Source organism: Orussus abietinus, unplaced genomic scaffold (genome assembly GCF_000612105.2).
Source record: "Orussus abietinus isolate OABI.00-Male unplaced genomic scaffold, Oabi_2.0 scaffold140, whole genome shotgun sequence".
NCBI classification, from domain to species: domain Eukaryota; kingdom Metazoa; phylum Arthropoda; class Insecta; order Hymenoptera; family Orussidae; genus Orussus; species Orussus abietinus.
The window spans coordinates 211,534-233,554 of NW_019394301.1; the positions used below are offsets into that span (position 1 = coordinate 211,534).

The window sequence follows — 22,021 nt, forward strand, 5'->3', positions numbered from 1 at the left end:
TACCGCGCCAAAAAAATTCCGTCTCTTTCGAGGCAAACCACTCATCAAGCCATTGTCGGACGTCTTCGTAAAAATCGAAGTGTTGCTTAGCGAGCGCGTGGCCCATAGTCGAAAACAGGTGGTAGTCAGAAGGGGCCAGGTCTGGGTAATAAGCGGCATGGGGTAGCACCACCCAGTTGAGTGCCTCCAAGTAGTTTCGGACCATTTTTGACGTGTACGATGGTGTGTTGTCGTGAAGGAAAATCAGCTTGTCATGTCTTGACTGATAATCCGGCCTTTTTTCACGCAGAGCACGGGGCAATTTGCTCAGTTGTTGGTGGTAGCGGTGGGCATTGACAGTTTCACCAGGTTTCAACAGCTCATAGTAGACGATACCCTGCTGATCCCACCAAACGCACAGCATCGTCTTCCGTCCGAAGCGATTTGGTCTTGCGGACGATTTTAATGGTTGGCCGGGATCAACCCACGATTTCTTGCGTTTACGATTCTCGAAAAATATCCACTTTTCATCGCCAGTCACAATCCAATGCAGGAACGACTTTCTTTTTTCTCTGGCGAGCAAGATTTCGCATGTGTTTTGGCGTCGCTCCATCTGCCTATCGATCAATTCATGTGGCACCCATTTTCCGATTTTTTTAACCTTTCCCATGGCACGTAGGCGCATGGAAATGGCTAGTTGAGTAACATCCAATTGCTCGGGAAGCATTTTTTGCAATTGGGTATCGTTCTCGTCCAAAAGAGCCTGCAATTGATGGTCCTCAACCTTCCTGGACCGATTTTCACGCTTCTTGTCGTTCAGGTCAAAATTGCCGTCTTTGAACCGACGAAACCAATCTCTGCACGTTGTTTCCCATAAAGCACTATCGCCATAGGCTTCCACAAGCATTCGATGCGATTCGGCAGCCGATTTCTTCAAATTGAAGCAGAAAAGCAGAGCTTCCCGCATGTGCTCTTTTTCTGGCAAAAAACTAGACACGATTACCAAAGAAAAATGTATGTTATTGTATGAAATTGCTGATGATGTGCACTGATTACTGTTGACAGATGTCAAACTCATACAAAACAAAAGTATGGCGTGTGCATAGTAACTTAATATGCCCACTAACGCAATCTATGAGCAAACAGCAGATTTATGCTTATACACCTGGTATAATATAAACGCGTACACAACAATCAGCTTCTACGTCAACTGAACTATAAGGAAACAAAGCAACATTTTTAAAATCCCCTTCAACCCCGTAAAAATGTTTTATTTTCAACATATAAAATCTGCGACGTTTCAAACGCTGAAACGAAGAATAGAAATCAATGGATACGCCAAGGAAAATAAATCCGGCAAAGTGATAAGGGATAAGCGCCGTTGAAGGAAGGAGAGTGCTCATTAATTTTTCCGGAAACTGGAAGAACTCCCGGAAGCTTTTCTCGTCTTGCCAAGACTCCAAGTGGGTTTTAGCCGGAGCTCGTGTGTACATGCTCACGTCTACTAATGTAAGTGCAACGCCAGTAAAACTCTACGAGAACCGGACAGACCTAGATTCGCCGGGTACAAGCCCGTCAATTCTCCAAAGTAAACCCCGTGTAAATGGGCAGTAATGCTTTAAGCAATCCCTAGTGCTCCCTAGTTGTTCCGGGACCAGTCAAAAGCTCGCTACTTGTACAAAATATTCCAATGTCCACCTTCCTTTCGACATCGGGGGCACATTATGCATATCTCTTCATATATATCTACAAAACCAGTAAAATATGAATTAATGAAAAAAGTAAAAAACCCTATAAATTTTTTGCACAAATTATCTTAGATCGAAGCCTGGACATATCCCCGATCGAGTTTCAATTTTCGTCCTGCATCATTACCCGCCAAGGGCACTATGTTAAAGCTACATAACACTGGAATAACATGATATATAACGAATGTTATTCAAAAGATACATTAATATCATATAACATCGAATCATTACCGTTTGGTAACAAACTTGTTAACATAGCAGTTGTATATTATTAGCATAACACATAACATATGTTATTTATGCGTTACATTATTCATTTTATAACAGTGTTATATAGCTGCGTAGGAAATAGTAATACAAATCTTGCTTATACATTACACGTATGTTAAATTACATGTTGCAAACGTTATGTAACGGTTATATTATTCTTAGGTAACCGTGTTTGGTGGGTAATTCATTATTAGGACGCCATATAAGAAATTCCCCATAGACGTTAACTTGTATCTAACATTTATCTCCTGTTTTGGTTAGCTATCGGTGTTTCTCACTTCTAACTCGGGGAACTCCGTCCGTATAGTTGTGCTTTAAATTTCGCCGAAGTTTGCATGCCGATGACCTACTTGCGGGCGAGCATTTAGCTAGATGCAAGAAAGCAACTACACGCATCACGCATGCACGACCTGTAATAATAATGTTTAAAAAAACACTTTAAGCAAATTGTACAGTACGTGCTTTGCGCGAAGAGTCGCAAAAGTGGAACTAATCTGCCGCGCTATTTTCAAGCAAAAAGCACTTGCGCGAAATGACATGAGTATGTTAAACGAGGATAATTGCTTGAAAGTACAGCGGAACCTCGATTGCATCCGGCGATTGCATTATCTTAACCCCGATCAGACGTACATTCGATGATGCATGCTTTTAATATTTAGACGTGTACTTACATTTCTTGTTCTGTAACGCATTATATACGATAATTCCGTAAACCGAAATTTAACACATTATAAAAAGAATATATATATAATTAATCTTGCTTTCTCGAAATTAAACACCTAAACTGATACGACTTCTGCTCTGAGAAATATACTTTGAGAGAAATTATAAAATATTGCAGCCATATTTATGTAGCCATAGTTTATGGTGAGTCGTCTGAATCGCTTTTTACTACAAAATGGCGTTAAAAACTGAAGACTGTATCGCGTTCGTGGAAAATGTAGCAATATTCTCCCCCGTGGGACGCCAGTTTTCCACCATTGGGTGGAGGGAGGAAAGTGAATACGTTCACGTTCCAAGAAAGCTGGTTTACATTGCAATGAAAATAGAGCTCATGAAAAGAAACACATCCACGGGATTTAATAAAAGTTTCACCGGTCCATACTTTCCGTCGATCTTGGAGTAAAGTTGACCTCTTGTATTTCTTACTTAATTCCCCTTATAAAGTACAACGTGGCTCTGCGAAGATGCGGATATGCAGCGGAAAAGTAATTACCATCTGCATTTCCGCCTCCTTTAAAATGTAGCCATAAACGCAAATGGACGTAGACTAACTTCGGCGGAAAATAGTTCCACCTTACTGCAGTCAAATTAGTTTCCAGCCGTTTCGAGCAGACGGCGTTTCTTGGAAGGCCCGACATTTACTAGCAAACCCGATAAATAATAAACAACCATTGAAAATTCAGACCGTCTGTGTTGAGAATCTATATATCCGCAGGTCGTGTCACTCGCCTCAAGAGAGGCTTAATAATTTATTTTCTTTCGCGTGGGAAATCGATAGTCAGGCTCTTCACTTGGCGTTCACTGCTCAGACACATAAGTCACCTTCTACGATTACCTCCTACGTTAACGTATGTTAAAACCTTAACATATTTTTTGCCAGAAAAGAATAAAATTATACGTCGCCAATGTAAATATAGAACTTATACAAAAATATGTAATTCGCTAAATTTGAGCTGTATAACAAAACCGGAGCTTTCTCGGCACTCGGAACGTAAAGCTACGAAAGAATTAAATTATACAGCATTATTGTTAGCACTATTGTTAAGTCCCACTGTTACCTTCATATCATGACAAAAAAAAATTCTCTCTTAGTTTTTCTTTTTCTTTTTCTTTTTACACAATATCGCTAATATAAATATAGAATTTATGTAGAAATATGTAATTCGTTAGATTTGAGCTGTATAACAAAATTGGAGCTTTTTCAGCGCCCAGAAAGTGGAGCTACGAAAGAATTAAATCATAAAACAGCGCTAATGTTGAGTTCAACTGTAACCTTCGTATCATATCAAAGAAAAATTTGCTCTCGGATTTTCCGTTCTTTTTTTTTCCTTACAGGATATCGAGGAATATTAATGCAGTAGAAAAGATTTAATTCTGGGATAGAGAAGTACCACGTAATGAAAAAATAAGTACACATCATGAAATTGTTAAACTCGTGGAATTTATTAAAATATATTATTCCATCCCGTCCTTCCTGTTCTTACAAAGAGTCAGGTGATAGTGAAGTCACATAACGCTCTAGATCCAGATTACAAAGGACTCAGGGTCCTATGGAGACGTCGAAGCAATCAACTTCACCTCCACAGACTTAACGAGAATACGACGACCAAGAAGAAAGTAAGAGATCGAGATTGGGTGTCAGAACAGAAAGAAATCGGCGAAAAGAATGTGCCTTTGTGCCGCTCAGGAAATTGAAAAATCAGCAAAGGTAATGTAACTCAGTGACTCGTACATAAGTGGAAATACCTATCGTTCAAAAAGAACCATTACGATAGCCTCGATCCTGACAATAGATTCCGAAGGATCGTGAAGGAGTATGATGTTGACTGAGTACTAACAAAACTGAAACATTAATAGTTTCAGATTTACGAAATTCTCCCTCAATAAAAATCTAAAAATCAGCAAAAGTAATGAGACTCAGTGACGCGAAAATAAGTGGAAATACCTATATTTCAAAAAGACCCATTACAACGATACCCTCGATCCTGACAATAGATTCCGAAGGATCGTGAAGGAATATGATGTTAATCGAATATTAAAAAAACTGAAACATTAATAGTTTCAAATTTAAGACATTCTCCCTCAATAAAAATCTAAAAATCAGCAAAGGTAATGTAACTTAGTGACGCGAAAATAAGTGGAAATACCTATCTTTTGAAAAGGACTATTACAACGATAGCTTCGATTCTGACAATAGATTCCCAAGGATCGTAAAGGAATATGATCAAAACATTAACAGTCTCGGATTTAAGAAATTCTCCCTCAATAAAAACGAACAACTGATCATTTTTACAACAGGATGATTTCTCACATTATTCTTTCCCGAATTGTGAATTTCTCCCTCAAATTTACTTACTCCAATTATACGAAATTACGTTATTCCTGATAATTGAAGAGATTTCGGTCTGCAAGTGTCAATCGTTTAATTCTGAAATTTAAATCCAATTTTATGTAAAGCATCCATCTTTAACGAATAACGGCGTACACTTGAACTATCACATTTCACCCTCAACCTAAAATGGCAGTCGTATTGGGATGATATATGAATTGATTATATCGTATAGTGTCAAAATAAGTCAAATGTCATACTCAAAATTTGGATCCAAGTACGGTTATAACAACACGCACACCAAATGTCTATTTGCGATCTCGATTATCAGAAGTCCCTATCGTGTTAAGTGTGTGTTCATATAAAGTTCAAAGAGGAGGAGAATATCAATAAAGAACTTACTCGTTCTTATAGCAAGACATATATTGCAATATTTTTACACGACCGTCTTTACATAACTTGTCAATAGTTTAAAAATTGACAAACTTACCTAAAGTGGTAATATACACTATAACAATACCTCGGGCGACTTCTGATAAACTATATCTGTGTCAGTAAGGCTTTTTCAACTTCACCCTTCGCTACCAGAATTCCTCACTTGCTCATTCGGAGAGTTGCTTCTTGAACGACTTACGGATCTTGACTTAGATCTAGATTTAGATCTCGATGCTCGAGATCCTGATTGCGATCTTGATCGGGATCGAGATCGAGACTTTGATCGAGATCGTGAGCGCGACTTCGACGGAGATTTCGAGCGAGACCGTGAACGCGACTTTGAACGCGACTTTGACCGAGATCGCGAACGCGACTTCGACGGTGATTTTGAGCGAGATCGCGATCGTGACTTAGACTGAGATGGCGAACCCGATTTCGATCGTGATCCCGAACGGGACCTTGATCTTGATCTTGACCTCGAAGGCGATCTTGAGCCAGACTTCTGACGCGATCCCGATCGCGATCTTGATCCGGACTTGGATCTTGATCTGGAACGCGAGGCGCGAGATCCAGAAGCAGACCTGGATGCAGATCTAGACCGCGAAATCTGCGACCCAGATCTGGATCCTGAACGCGATCTAGACTTGGACCGTGAAACGGATCTGGACTTAGATTTTGATCGTGAACGCGATCTAGAACCTGATCGAGAGCGGGAGCGTGATCCCGATCGTGAAGCAGGTGATCTCGATCCCGAATGTGAACGCGATCGCGATCTTGATCTAGATCGCGAAGCGCGAGATCCTTCAGACTCCGACGCTATTCTTCTCTTTCCACGAGGTGCGTTTTCGTTACCGCTCTCGTCCCTACAATGTATAAAGAAAAGAAAATAGAAAATTCTCATAATCCTTAAGATGTCGCAACTTGATTTTAAACCGAGAGAAATAACATACCCGCTCGCCATTTTACGATCTTTGCTATCACTGTCGGATTCACTGGTAGATATCGTTTCCTTGGATAAGAATCGCATGTTACTCTTCGATGTCTCCGCAACGGATTTGCGGAAATTCTTTTCCTTCTTGCCGCTGCCTGTTTTCCTGCCTCGTTTTGCTTTCGGACGATCGCTTTCTGAACCTGTAATTCGATTACATATAATTTAAATGAAGATGAAACTATAAATAAAAAAAAGAAATTGTAAAACGTCGATAATAGTAACTGAATAGTAACTGAAATATCTACAACGGGGCAATTTTTATAACAGTAAACAGACGTAGTAACAGTTCTTCATTGAAAAACGTACCCCCGCTGTCTCCACTGCCAGTGTCCTTCTTCCTCCGACCCTTGCCTTTGCCTTTCTTGTCTTTACTTTCTCCGCTAGCTTTTCGTTTACGTTTCTTCTCTCTTGGCGCTTCTTCTCTACCCTCGTCTCTTCCGGAACCACCACTATCACTAATATATTGATCCGTTCGAACCTTTTTGCCTTTCTTGCCTGGTTTCTCAGACGGCATTTCACCGAATACCAAAACATTCTTTGTCTTCTCTACAAACTCCTGCCTTTTCTGAAGCATTTCTTCTTCCTTTTGTCGGCGCATTTCTTCAAGTTTTCGTTGTTCCTCGGTTTGCCGCATTTTGAACGCTTGTCTGTAAAATGGTTTCAAACGCATTAGTGAAATTAAAAACTGCGATTCTTAATTCTCGATCTGCATATTTCCAGCGACGACATCGTTACCTTTCTTCCTCCTGTTTCTTTCTAAGCATTTTTTCTTCTTCGTCAAGTCTTCGAGCTCTTGCAACGTGATACTGAGCCTGCGATAACAGATCCTGACACTTCCTGGCTTCTGCATCTGCAAGCTGATCCATTCTGTCACCATGTGTTGCCAAGTATTGGAAGTACTTATGTGACAATCCCAATTCATGGACTGCTTGCAACACTGTCGTCAACGTAGATTTTTCGTCTTTGAGGATTTGCGTAGCTAATCGTTGAAGAACGAGAGCAATATTGAAAAGCAGCACTGTATCCTGTGGTGCTACCCTACGTGCCTAGCCATGAAGAACATTATTAGTATTAATAAAAGCAATAATAACTGTCACCCTTTTTAATAAATCAGTTATATATTAAATCATTACCTTCAGCAATGTCATTTTAGCTTCTTTCAATTTTCCAGCCTTGAAATACGCCCTTCCTAAGTATTGTAAAGCCTCGACGTGATGATACTTATAAAATTTTCGAAGGCAGTTTTCGTACTGTAAATAAATAACAAAATTAATCCTTTTACGCCGAAACTTCGTATTGAACGTTAATGTAAGAAAGCAGGACGTACCATTTGTATAGCACTAACAAATTGCTTCTGTTCTACATAAATGTGGGCGATGTTCAACCAGACGTCACAAAATTCTGCCGTTGCTTCTCTGACTTGAGCAAATATATCTCTAGCTTCGTTCACGCAACCTTTGTGAGCTAGGACTGCGCCGATGCCATTTGCAGCCCAAATATTTTTTGGATCATTTCTCAAAACCTAGACAACGTAAATATGTATTTTTAATTGCTTTTGTATATTGTTAAACATTAGAATGCAGTAAAAAGTCAAAATCTTGTTGTAAGATATATCTCAAATACTCATGTGCGTTTTGTTTACTGTAGTACTAAATAAAAATTACCTGCTTATACATGGCAAGTGCTCTGTCCTGATGTCTCTTCTCTCTATCTTTATCTTTTCCACTTTGATGAAGGGTTTGCAGCCAAATATTCCCCAATGCAATCAGAGAATAAGCATCTGTACTAGTGGAAGGATTCTTTAAAATTCTCTCAAATTTCTTTTGACCAGGGCCCCATTCCATTTTTGCCAAATGCAGATTTCCAAGCAAGGACCATGCATCTGGGTGTTCATTATTAATTCTAAGGGCATCCTTAAACCAATCAGAAGCTTCGTAAATTTGACCCTTATCTCTAGCGATGCAACCCAGTCTGAGGTAGCAGTCAACATAATTTGGATGTTCTTTCAAAATATCCTTGTATAGTTTTTCTGCCCTATCAAATACGCATAATGCTTCGTTAAGACGAGCTAAATTATATGTCGTTGTTACTGCTATTGAATTGTAATATACAGGATCATGTAATGCATCTTTCCTGGATCGAGCTAAAGACTCCTCCAAATTCTTTCGAGCCTCTTCCAGATTGCCAAGTCTAAAAAAAAATATTAATTTAATGTTAACAGTCACAGATTATGTAATATGAAAATCTACTACTAACCGGTAATGCAACGCGCCAACATTATTTAAGATTTCCGGCGGAATATCTGCTTCGACTTTTTCTTTCAGAATTCTTGTAGCAGTTCCATAAGCATTTAATGCTGCATTTAAATCACTCTGTTCTAATATCTGTGCCAATTCAATCCATGCCTCAACGTCGTCAGGAAATTGTTCCGTGACTTTCCTAAGATGATTTTTTGCAATATCCCTTTTTGACTGAGAACTTGAGTTAGCATATAATGAGCCAAGAATTTTCATGGTCTCATAATTCCCTGGCTGTGCTTTTAAAACTTTCTCAAAGCATTGCGCAGCCTTAAAACAAAACATTATAATTAGTTGTGTTTATTTCGTTCACAAGATTTAAATTAATAAGAACATCATAAATTAAATTATATACATACATTTTCAGCATCTCCTCGATACACATACATTTGTCCTAAACCAAAATGTGGTAACACGAAAACTGGCGGAGCAAACTGCGTAGCTTGGTAGTAATATTGAAAAGCTTGATCATAATCTCTCTAAAAACAATAAATCTTTAATAAAATTTTCATATCAATAGCGTAATAGCATAACTTATACATCTACTTTTTAAAGTATACCTTTCCAAAATGTTTATCACTAAATTTATATTACTCACCTGAACATGAAATGCTCTTGCAAGTTGGTAACAGCTTTCTGCTCTCATTGCTTCATTCTCGGTATTGTGAAATGCATGCAATGCTAAATGCTGAACTTTATTATAATCCTTCTTAAAGAAGAAATGATTAGCCAGATGGTTTAATACCATTGGATTCGTTGAATCAATAGTATATGCTTTGGATAACATTTGAACACCTGTCCTGATACTTTCTGGCTGCTGTTGATTTAACTTGAGAACTGAAAGACCGACCAAGGCGCCAACACATTGACCATCTAACTGTAGAGCTCTCTCAAATGCCAATCGTGCCTTTTCTTGATTATTTAACTTCATGAAACAATGACCCATTCCTAATCTCACCGCAGCAGGGCAATTAGGATTAGTTCTAAGAGCTTTCTTATAAAATGCCAATGCCCCTCTGTAATCTTTTTTATTGAATGCGATGCATGCTTTGCCAAGCAAAGAAGGTATATTATTTGGTGATTGATTCAAAACAAAGTTGAACTGTACATCGGCCTGTTCCATTTTGTCTCCTTCAAGGAGACAAAAATAGGCACGACCCAGTAAATGATTCTGTAAAAGGAATATAATCATAGATTAATTAAATCAGGCATAAACTATATCATAATATAATCATGAATTCAGAGAGTAGTTAACGTACCAAGTCATACATAATAATTTTTTCAGCAGTTGTATACAATAATGTGGCCTTTGTAAAAAGATCTCTCTTTCTGTCCTTGTTCTTCTCACGGTTCGCTTCCTGAACATAATATGCAGCCAACATGTCCAATGCACGCATTTGATCTTTTTCATAGTCACGGTAATCAATGTTTGCATCGATTCGTGATGATTCAAGGATTTTAATAAAATCTTCAATTTTGTGCTGTTTGTAGTATTCAAGCTGAAAAACAGAACGGTTATTACATATTTATAATTCCTAAGCACTTATTTACAATTTTTTGTTTACAACAAGATATTTAACATTTTCACTAAATGTTATCAAATACTTACGGCCAAATTGACCCACGTATTAAGTTGCGCATGTTCCTGACGTAAAATGCCAAGCACTTCATCACCTTCAGGTAATTGATCCAAGTATAATTCTATAACCTATAAATTGTAATTTTTAATATATATATCTTTTAACATAAGCAGACAATAAAGTAATACCCAGAGATAGATAAACAGGTTACAATCATTAATAAAAAAAGAATATAAATCGTGCAAAATATATCTTTTAAGAAATCCAATGTCAAATTATAAAAACAAACTTTTGTCTTGCACAAGTTAGTATGAAACAAATATCCTTTCATGTAAAATACAGATGTTACAAAAAAAATTGAAATAAATATTACAAATCAAATTAAGAGAATATAGTTGACGTTCATTTTATGTCCCATTACGTACAATTTCATGTCCATCGCAAGAACCCTTGAGTAAATTCGATAATATCTATACTTCAATGTCAGACAATAATAATAACAATATAAACACAATTTGAGCGTTTCTTTAAGAGAGTACGTCAACAAACTACAATAAGGAAACTTATGAAAATATTTATAAACTTTGTGACGGAGGAAATAAATAATATAGGTAATATGGAGGAGCGTTACTATGTAATTAGATTTGGATTTCCTAAGAGAATACTATATTAATAGAATTGATAGAGAGATCGCACGTGATAAAATCAACGCAGTAGAATAATACTCACCTCGTCCGTATCCCGGAGCGGTATCTCTATGGATCCCGCCATTGCACTGATGCACCAGTTCACACCTGTTACGTTATCCTGGCAAAACTTGCCTCCATTAATTGCAAGAGTCGAGCCTTCTTCGAGAGCTTTCAAATTAAAAATCAGATTGACGTAAACCAACGAAGCTAACCAGTCACTTTCTCGAAACTTAACCCAACATACTATCACATACTATACAAAACTACGAATCAGTTAACTGAACGTTCCATCAACTACCTTCGTTTCTGCCGCAGCTAAGCCAAGAGTGAGGTTAGAATCCTGATTGGTTGATAGATGCACTACGGCAATCAAAAACGGATTGTTCCAAATTTCAACTCTATTCCGTCATTGTAGAAAATTATATCTAAAAGTTTTGTTTTATTTTCTGTTAATATACGATATTGATCTTTGTCTTGATAAAGCAGAATATCTTATATTGAAAAAATAGGAAAACGCGAAATTTACCGTTTACTGTTGTTAACCGAATCCTTAACCGCGTTTCCAGGATGATTACCAGGATCCTTAAAACCTGCGAAAAGCAGCGCCACTCAGATGGAACTATACCCAGATTCCTTTACTCATTTAAATGGATATTTGTATTTATTTATCTTAGCAACTTTTAAATTCCCTGATAATCGCATAAAGAAGAATATATTATATATGTGTGTATTTCCATTATAAATTTACAACTTGAGAATAAAAAGAATTTCATAGCCGCAGAGAAGGCAGAAAAGAAAGCAAAATACTTCACTGCCCGTATTCTGTCCCTTTAACATTATATATTTTAATCAAGTAAATATAAATACAAATACAATTTAAGTCACGTGTATTTTCACTAGCTTATAATTATACATATCGTTACATGATTTTTTTTATGTTTTCCAACAATTATTGAATAATAACGAATAAAACAACTTCTTGTAGCAACATTCCGATTTAACCATTTTGTAAGATACATTCTTTTATAATGTTCGTAAAAATATTCAAAAGTAACTTTCAGCTGTTATCGAATGCCCAATGAGGTCAAATGTCACAAATTCAAGTTATTATATTGACTTATTTCGAAATTACGTTTCAGTGTAATTATACTAGTTCCCAAAACTATTCCTGTAACTTCGGCAAATAGGACGTGTCTAATAAGTTCTTGCATTATTTTAGACAGAATAATGCGCTGAATTGATGAGATATTCAACTAACAATTTGATATTATAACCTTCCCAACGATCAAATGTTATTGCTGTTGCATTCTGATATTTGTACTGGATGTATTTTGGTTTTCCTTAAACGACAGATTTTTAGGTAATTTGGTTATTACGCAATACATAATAATCATGTTATGAATCATAATTTAATCACCTGCTAGTATATTCAGTAAAACAATCAATAGTACCGATTTTCAATTAGACTTGTAGAATCGTTATGGATGCAATTAGTTCTTACGAGACGTTGTCCTATGTGATGTCGAAGTACGGTGAAGCGATGTCATCGTCGAAACAAGTATTGCAAGAGTTACGAATGGAAACTCAGAAAGCTGCTGCAATAATTCCAACATTGGACGGTTTACCGTCATCATGTAACAATTCAGCAATAAATAATGACAAAAATCAATCCCGTGAATCACTGAACAAGCACCTTGGAAAAACCAAAAGAGAAAAAAATAATGTTACCAAATCTCACTCATTTGATCCACGAAGTGCAGTAATGAATGAATTTGAAAAAGAGCTATCGAGATATGAGAATTTAGGTCGGGTATGTGTAACGAATATTAAGAATGGTAACACTATTTTAAAGAGTGCGATTTTTAGTACCAGCAGACTCTTGTTCCTAACGAAAATGAATACGAGACATGAGAGTATGTTATACTAAAATTGTTTGTTCACCTTAAGGCATTGTGGCTTCAGGCTTTCTTGGACATGGCCAATCATCTTCAAACCTTTAGGCCTCGTTTTCAAGGAAGGTGGCAAATGTATAAAGAAAGTATTCCGGTCCAAGAGATTACTTTTACTGGCCCTATTGCAATTAATGATAATGTACTGTTGAAGGAGAAAGAAAAACTGATTCTTTTGGCACAAAAGGTATTCGATTAGCGTTCCATGTCCACTTCTGTTCACTGCTTCATGATTCAAATACAGATTTCAAAGGGCGAAAACTGAATCGTTTTTTACATTTACTTTAGATCAATTTGCGCTTGTTTATTTAAAACTCTGCTAAATAGGGCATGTTTAGCATTCTTCTGCAGTTTTCAAATTCCTCTTATTCTTTAGTTCATTGATATCATGACTGATGATATGGATATAAATAAAACGCCGTATTCTTGACACTGGTTTCAAAGTGCGAGTTCTACCGAAATGTTAATCGAAAAAGAGGAGCGTCCTCCGCGAGATATCAGCATCTCAATAACAGTTATATAACAGATATGCTGGAATGCCAAGAATTCTTAAAACATTAGCCACGTAGTTATTACAACATTATAACGCCCCATTTAATGTCATTTATAGGATTTGCTAGAGAAATATTTATATTTGTCGGTGTGTAATTTTCAGAATTGGTTTACTTATTGACGTTTAAGTATGTTCACAAAATATGTTTATACATAATGAGAAAAAATAAGCACTTGTTAAAAGTAACTTAGATTCCTTAGTAATCAGGAAACTCGGTAGAGTTTCGCGCCAAATACATTTAGAAGCATGCGCGAACGGTACTGCTTAACGTCAAACTTCGATAAATGAAATTAATAAATATTTATTTCTCTGTTAAGAGGATGTATCATGAGGTTTAATTTACTTTATAATTTGTACATCAAACATATTTTAGACGACATTTATATGGGATAGTTTACGTTGATTTCATGGAACGCTTATAACTCTGCAAAATGCGTAATCTTCATTTATGAATAATTTTAGATACAAACCAAAACACAGATTTCTTTGTCACAGCACCGAAGAAAGCCACGTTCCTATGAAATAAATAGAAGGATATTGGACAAAGGTTGTTCAGAATTGATTACTCCAAAATTAGGATCCAAATACTGTTTCGATGCCACCCCTCGGAGAAGTTATAGAGCAGGTGAATTAATACTTTAAACATTTACTTATTTACAGTATTTAATGACGCACCTCATTTTACAAATCAATTAACGTATATTATTTTTTACTTTATATGACTATGATTTTCATGATTTCAGAACATTGTGTTCCCTGTTCACCGGCTAGTTACTCAAAAACATCTAAATCGCAATTCAGTCCGAAAAAAATTATAAAGTGCAAGCATTACTGTCTCCAAAAAATGTATTAGATTTATTTAAATTGTACTCAGGACCTAGTTCTTCGAAAATCACAAATAAAGCTTTTTCGTTGTAATTAAATGTTATTGCGGTACTACTTTCATTGTTACTCCGGCACTGAATATTTTTCTGTCTTGTTGTATATGAATATGTCTTCATATAAATCATTAGGTGTACAATGTGACCGTGTGCAAAGAAAAGTACTGATATAACTATTTAACTTAACTAATAATTTCGAAAACTGAGTAACTATTATTTCGACTGGGAATTCTATGTCAGTAGGTGTGTTTTAGAAAGCTGAAAGAGATTCCAAATGTTAGTAAGTATATTCTCTACTGTCAAATCTACTGAAGCAAAAAACATAATTCACTTTGTACCTCTCCTTTGCACATTTTTCCTTTCATATTAGTGCGATGTAGCTTTTTATAAGTGAGCTCCGTCTTTATTAATGTGGTGATAGGCTCACATACATTACTATAATTAAGCAATAATTAGGAGAGCTTAAGATTGTTGTGCATACGATACACCTCTATCTTGTTTTCTCAGAGACATCGTCTTATTGCTCTGCTTGATGGCACAAAACCGTAGGAAGCGATAACAATTCTTGACCTCTAACCACAGACTATATTGTCATTGACGTTTTTGCGGGATGGTTAAGCCATTATCCTGAATTTAAAAAACATCTGTAGAAAAATGAAAAACGAGGATTATATGACATAAAATACCATAAATAAGAGTCCCGACATTATTACAATAATGCATTAGATGCTAAATACTCTTCAAAGAAAAAAAAAAATTGACTTTACTATATTATGACCGTGTAATAATTCCAAATGCTGTACAAATGTAATTTCCTTATTTGTCAAAGATGAACGATGTTTACGATAATTACCATGTATTGTAGTAAAAAAGAAACTAAAGCTAATATTATAATACATAGTTCATTTATTTCAGCAACTATTTAAACTGCAACTCATTTTTAAGTCACTAAATGTGTAATGTTAAAAAATGAAATCAATTACTACGGTAATGTTCAATGTACAATAATATTTTATCTTCTTATGCGTACACTGTACAGCATGCAGATTAGTTATTTGACAAAGTGATTTTTATACATCAAAAATCAAAATGTTAGAATGAAGTTATTAACCCAAACTAAATAATGGAAATAAGATAAGTATATGATGGCAGTTATTGACATCTTGTGAAATTACACGTTGTTAAGAGGTCTATTACCTACTAATCTAAATGTTTATGCCAATGCAATGCTGTAAATGTACTTTAATCTTTATGCACGGTAAGTTCACCGATTGCTACCCATCCCTTAAATGTTTGTTACTAATACGCTATTATCTGCGAAATAGATCCTAAACCATAAACATTTGAATACGGCATTTAACGACATAAGAAGAATACGCTAATAAATAGCATTAAAATTCGTTTCTTTGCAAAAAAACCATAATATTAGAACAATCTTACAATATTACATTACCTTTTCCCTTGAGGCTCCCACAAAATCAAATTTATTAAATGTTTTATAAATTGTTATATTTCATCACAAGAACGATTATTTTTCTTATAACACTTGAGTTACATTACTGCCGTTTAAAAGTGATGTGAAAACATAAGCACTGTTATTTATCCATACAATTAAACATTTATAAACCTGCTTGGCGAAAATCTTTGTGGAAGCAATTAACGTCTCAGAGCTTTCAGCTCCGTTGAAGAAATCTAAATATTAACTTCATTCAGGATATTAATTAGCTTACTCTTTGACATGCATTTATGAGTACAGCACGCATTTACATCGTGTGATGAGCTTTCGTAACATATTTACAGACACGTATGCCGATAGATGAATAAGGTACCAAAACGAAATGATAAGAGTACACACATACGTAAAGTATCACTGTGGAGGAAAGTTACTCTGTTGCATTTATTTTTGACGTGATGAAGGTATCACAGTAATTAAATCTTATTAATGCCAGTTGTCTCCGTAAATGTATAAACCATCAGAGTTCAAGTGTGTCATTAAGGGGTGACATTAGTGATTTGGAATATCACCATTTCGTAGCCAGATTAACCGGTCATAATTTCACCGTATGCGTGAACGTTACTTTAATTTTCCTCGATCAGAAATAAATTTTACTGAACCGAAATGATGAAAGATTATTGGAATCTACCCCCTTGCATTTGTCCTCTTCAAGTTCACGTAAAATAAATGTGATATTAGACATTATTAGTATGAAATATTGAAGATATTTAAAAAAAAGTATGTCAGGGAACTTTTTCTTAACGAAGCGTTATTTTGTATTAAATTGAAACTAGACTATATTATCTCTGATACTACTATTTTACGTAGCAGTGGTTATAAACAGTTAAATCACTTATATATTTTTTATGATATTATAGACGTAAACATGCATTAAATTATTTGAATTGGGAAAAAAAGACCACCTCTGCGGAAAACACTCTTCGATAATTCTTTCAATCGATGTTTTTTTTTACTTTCCACCATTATATTATAATGCTAAGAGTTCCGTCATCGTTCATTACTCTGCATATAAATATCAGTTCAAAAGTAACGTTGAATTTCATTTTATAAAATTCCGGAGCTAATAATTTCTAAGCTAGAAACTTCCCTTCGAGAATGCTCCTTTGAATAGTTCTCGACCATCCACAGCAGTTCTTAAGGAACCTCCATAGTGTTGAAGGTCGCCGAACTCGATTTTTGTTTTTGATCGATCAAAAAGAGCTTTATCAAGTTGGAGAAGGTGTATTGTTCAGCCGTAGAATGGTTAATGAGCTATAAATCTTATAAATTATATTTTCTCTATAAAAATCATAAAACCCTGAACACTTTTTTCTCAAAACAGCATTTTTAAAAGAACGACCAGAACATTTCAAAATCGGTTGATTGAATTCATTTGAAACTTTGGTTACATTCAATGAATGTCTAACACCTGCTGGAACTAAAACTTTTCAATTCATGCAGAGTTCCAAAATGTACGATTAAAAAAATAAACTGCCTTTTTACACAAAAGTAAAACTTCGTTTGAAAATGTCGCCATTTTAGTTCTTTTCGACATATCTAGATAATCCTAGTTTCAACGATAGCCGTACTTACGTAGAATAAGAATCATTTTGCTTTTTTTTTCTGTTACAACCATCTACAACAGCCAATATCACGGTTACCATCGAGAAACATTTCTCTCAAGCACTCCAGTCAATTACGTATAACTCTGTAACAATTCAGTATTTTTACTTGAAAACGGTATGGTCTTAAAATGTAGCTAAATATACAGAAAAGTTGTCGAGTTAATAAGACGTATACTTTCCTTTTTAAATTCCCGTAAATCACCGTATTTTTCAGCTGTCAACGGTAGGCTGAAGAAGAACGTCCGTTAAGAACTCTGTCTTTACGAACGATATCAGTCCTTTTTCCTCCCTCCAGAAAAAAAGCGATCATTTCCGAACAGCTATCGGGATGACGAGAAGCGAAATCGATTGTTGCCGAAGCGCGCTTAACTTTGTCGGGACGATACGCCGCAGGTTACCGGGGTTATAACGACCTAAACTGGCGACTATAAAAGCCCGAACATAATGTCGACCGGCACTCTTCGCTTCTTGCTTAGCAGTTTGAAGTAGTCGCTCCCGAAGATGCTGAAAGAGTTCCTGGTGATGGCCCTGGCGGCATTTTGCCTGTCAGAGGCATATACCCCATCCCCGCTGCGGACGGCCGACATGGACTATCTGCAAAAGCAGACCAAGATCTACGACTTGTTCCGATACATCAACCAGGAGATGCCAAAGGACCAAGACGGCTACGAGCTAGGAAGCACCTACGAATTCAGCAGTTATTACGACTATTACACCAACAAAGTACGGCCTTCTCGAAGTTCCTCGCCTTCTTTGAGTAACACCATTATTGTACAAAAGAATTCCATTTTCATTCGGTGCACCGTCAAAGTTAGCACTTGGTCAGTTGATCCGTCGTCATTTGTCGGGAACCACATTGTCCTTCTCGTAAAACTTCAAATTGCAACGATGTTAATATTAGAGAAAAACGTCTTAACTTAGATTTATAAAGGATAATTTGCATTTGGAATTGAAAAATGAAGTCAGTGTAACGATACTAAGCGTTTCCCTCTGGATTTTCAGGCTGCCATCGACTACTACCTGCAGAAATACAAGTACAACCGCCTGAACCAGGATGCCATTTTCAGCATCTTCTATCCAGAGCACCGTGACGAGGTCAAGGCTCTCTTCAAGGTGTTCTACTACGCCAAGGACTTCCAGACCTTCTACAAGACAGCCTGCTGGGCTCGAATGAACACCAACAGTGGAGTTTTCCTGTACGCTTTTAGCGCTGCCGTATCCTACCGTCCGGACACCAAGTACATCCGTCTTCCTACACCCTATGAAGTCTTCCCGAGCTACTTCTTCGAAGCCCCGGTCATCCAGCAGGCTCAGTACATCAAGATGGCCCGCGGTAAGAAACTAATTTATGCACCAAAAACTGGATTGAACGAAGCACAAAGAATTAAACATTCATTGAACCAATTCGTTGGCTTACCAAAGTGCAGTTGGTGCACCACAAAAGTCTCTTGCTGCAGGAGCGATATTCCACTGGGAATTAAATTTCTGATATAGCGATATATGATAGAATTTCGGCAATAATGTTGGCTTTGGTAAATATGTTTTCTGCCAATCTGGGTAAACAGCGGTTGTCAAAGGCTGGGTAAACAGATGGTTGTCAAAGGAAGTCTTCTAAGGACTAAATGTCGTTCTCCGGTAACGCGTGATCCACTGGTCTAAGACCTGATGTCTTCACTTTTCCTCTCAGGTTACTCGAAGGCATCCACTGGAGTCGACAACTATGTGATCTACGCCAACTACACCGACAACTATCAGCGCCAGCAATACGAGAACGAGTACCAGCTCGACTACTTCATAGAAGACATTGGCCTGAACGCCTACTACTACTACTGCCGCACCCTTCTGCCTTACTGGCTGACTAGCAAGGACTACGGTATTCCAAAGGACATCCGTGGAGACCTGTACTACTACATCCACAAGCAGCTCTTGTCCCGCTACTATCTGGAGCGTCTGTCCAACGACTTGGGAGAAATCGAGGACTTCGACTGGAACAAACCCTTCATCCCAGGATTCTACTCCAACTTGCAGTACCCCAACGGCGTATTCTTCCCTCAGCGTGAGGTGTACTCCCAAGTTCCAGAATACAAGTACAAATACCTTAAGGTAAAACTTTTTCTTCCTGTACAACAATTTTACCTGACTTAATCTGTTTTAATACAACAATAGAACTTGTCGCGTTCAAGTAGAAAGGTAGAAGTTGAATATAGCTTGTCTCGGGAGAAATATGGACATTTTTATGACCTCAGGTAGCATAGATATGTGCAACACCTTTCATTAATGTATCGTATGGACGTGACATAACGATTTCCCTAGGTTAGACGTTAATGTTGTACCATTTTCTAGTACATCCAAGCGTACGAATCTCGCATCCTTGCGGCCGTAGACAGCGGATACGCCATTGACAAGGAGGGCAGACAGTACAACATATATTCTTCCGAAGGCATAAACATCCTGGGTAACATGATTGAAGGAAACTACGACTCCTACAACTACTACTACTACGGCTCCGTAGACTACTACTCGAGACAAATCCTGGGCTTCAACTGGGAATGCTATAACCCTGACAAGTGTACGCCTAGCGCTCTTCAACAGTACAGCACGAGCATGAGAGACCCGGCCTTCTACAAACTGTACAAGAGAATAATGTACCTGTTCTTCAGGTCGGTACCATCGCGCGAATCTTGTAAAACGAGTTCGGAAAAAGTACCGCTCGAAAGAGTTCGGAACATCATGAATTTCTTTTACTGTACCCTTTCTTAAATCTACCAATGTAGATCCGAACGACCCGAAGAGTGAATATGAATTTATCGCGCGTACCCTCTGTTTTCAGATACAAGGAACGTCTCCCATCCTACACTTACGATGAACTCGTCTACCCCGAACTCAAGATCGAGTCCGTCACCGTGGACAAACTGACGACGTACTTCGACTACTACGACGCCTGGATCAACAATGCCGTTGGCGTGGAGAACATGAAAGATGGACAGTCCTTCAACATCAAGGCCAGACAATACCGTCTGAACTACAAGCCATACACCTACCAAATCCAGGTGAACAGCCAGAAATCGACTAAGGCCGTCATCCGTATCTTCTTGGGGCCATATTACGACTACATCCAGGATGATGCCTACTATTTCCAAAAGTACTACATGAACTTCTATGAGCTCGACCAGTTCGTAGTGAACCGTAAGTAGAAAATCAGTAAATTCGAGATAAGTCCCCAGATATAGTGGTAGCGACCGTTTTAATATTTCCTTCCTAAAATTTCAGTATCTCCTGGTGCGAACAACATCCTGCGCCGCAGCACCGAGTCCGTTTTCACTATCCCTGAAGACTCCACCGAGGACTCCTTCTACAGGAAGATGAAGAAGGCTACGGAGGGCAGCGAACCGTTTACGTACTCCGAGAAACTTTACGGTTTTCCTCAACGCCTTCTTCTTCCCAAGGGCAAACGCGCCGGCATGTACTATAAGCTCTTCTTCTACGTAAGCCCGCTCGACGACTATAAGAGCTACAACTACGACTTCCCGTTGTATGGAAAGATCAACTACGACAGCAAACCCCTGGGATACCCCTTGGACAGACCCATGTACACGTATAACTACACGATGCCTAACGCGTACTTTAAGGATGTTCAGATCTACCACAATTACGAGGGAGAGTACAGTTCCTGAACGTTTAAGCGAGCTGCGTGCTTTTATTGTCGATATATCTAAATATCATCCCATGTTCTAAGTAATTAATATTAATGCGTTGAGAAGTACACATGAATAAAGTCTCAAATTTGATTCTGTGAAACTATCGTATTATTTGCATCATTTTCCTTCCCAGCTGGAGACATTCGATACGAATTGGCTTGATTGGTTATATTCTAAAAATCATTAACCAGGTCTAATATTCATGGCACGTTTGAGCGCGTAGGAGAAATTCTTAGATGAGAAATTATTGGCAAACGAAGAAATTGTCTAGGTGACATTTAAACTGAATGAAATTATAAAAATGCTGTTATGACTGCTGTATGTTTTAATTTGTCATGCGCATTGCAAAGTTAGACATGTTTTAGGTTTTCCTGGAAAAATGGTAATTTCGAATAATTTATATTATAATTGCTTGTTACCGGTTCAAAGTTAACTGTTCCGTTATTTGAAACCGTCTTAGAGTTGCTCCTACCTTGCATGCATTAAGTATGTATTTAGTATTTATTTATCGGAAATAAATTTCGCCTTAGTTGTACCACCTGTCTATATTAAAAAATAAATTTTTGTATAAATTCGTCACATATTTTATTTACGTTAAGACAAATGATCTACAATTTCCATAACAAAAGAGGGTCCGGTTGTACTTTAGATTTAATAAAAACTTACATAGCTGAATTATATCCGGACTCAAACATTTTTATTAAAATCCTCTTATTTTCATCGATATGCAACTTTTCTTTTTAATATACGATCAATATCAATCATCGTGTAAAGTACGA

General features: G+C 37.2%; 2 protein-coding genes across 2 annotated transcripts; one reads left to right on the forward strand and one right to left on the reverse strand.

The window, feature by feature from the left end:
* Positions 1-5,451: 5,451 nt before the first annotated feature.
* On the reverse strand, positions 5,452-11,344 carry LOC105702925 (RNA polymerase-associated protein CTR9 homolog). Its single transcript, XM_012430886.1, has 13 exons — positions 11,082-11,344; positions 10,382-10,480; positions 10,032-10,271; positions 9,371-9,943; positions 9,132-9,251; positions 8,732-9,042; positions 8,140-8,665; positions 7,803-7,997; positions 7,609-7,725; positions 7,211-7,521; positions 6,782-7,122; positions 6,435-6,615; positions 5,452-6,347 (listed from the first exon to the last, which is right to left on the reverse strand). The coding sequence occupies exons 1-13, from the start codon at positions 11,121-11,123 to the stop codon at positions 5,621-5,623; spliced, it is 3,783 nt and encodes a 1,260-aa protein (XP_012286309.1). The 5' UTR covers positions 11,124-11,344; the 3' UTR covers positions 5,452-5,620.
* A 6,675-nt stretch (positions 11,345-18,019) lies between these two features.
* Positions 18,020-21,254, forward strand: LOC105702923 (arylphorin subunit alpha). Its single transcript, XM_012430884.1, has 6 exons — positions 18,020-18,267; positions 18,547-18,877; positions 19,232-19,647; positions 19,888-20,204; positions 20,375-20,730; positions 20,815-21,254. The coding sequence occupies exons 1-6, from the start codon at positions 18,046-18,048 to the stop codon at positions 21,216-21,218; spliced, it is 2,046 nt and encodes a 681-aa protein (XP_012286307.1). The 5' UTR covers positions 18,020-18,045; the 3' UTR covers positions 21,219-21,254.
* The last annotated feature ends 767 nt before the right edge of the window (positions 21,255-22,021 follow it).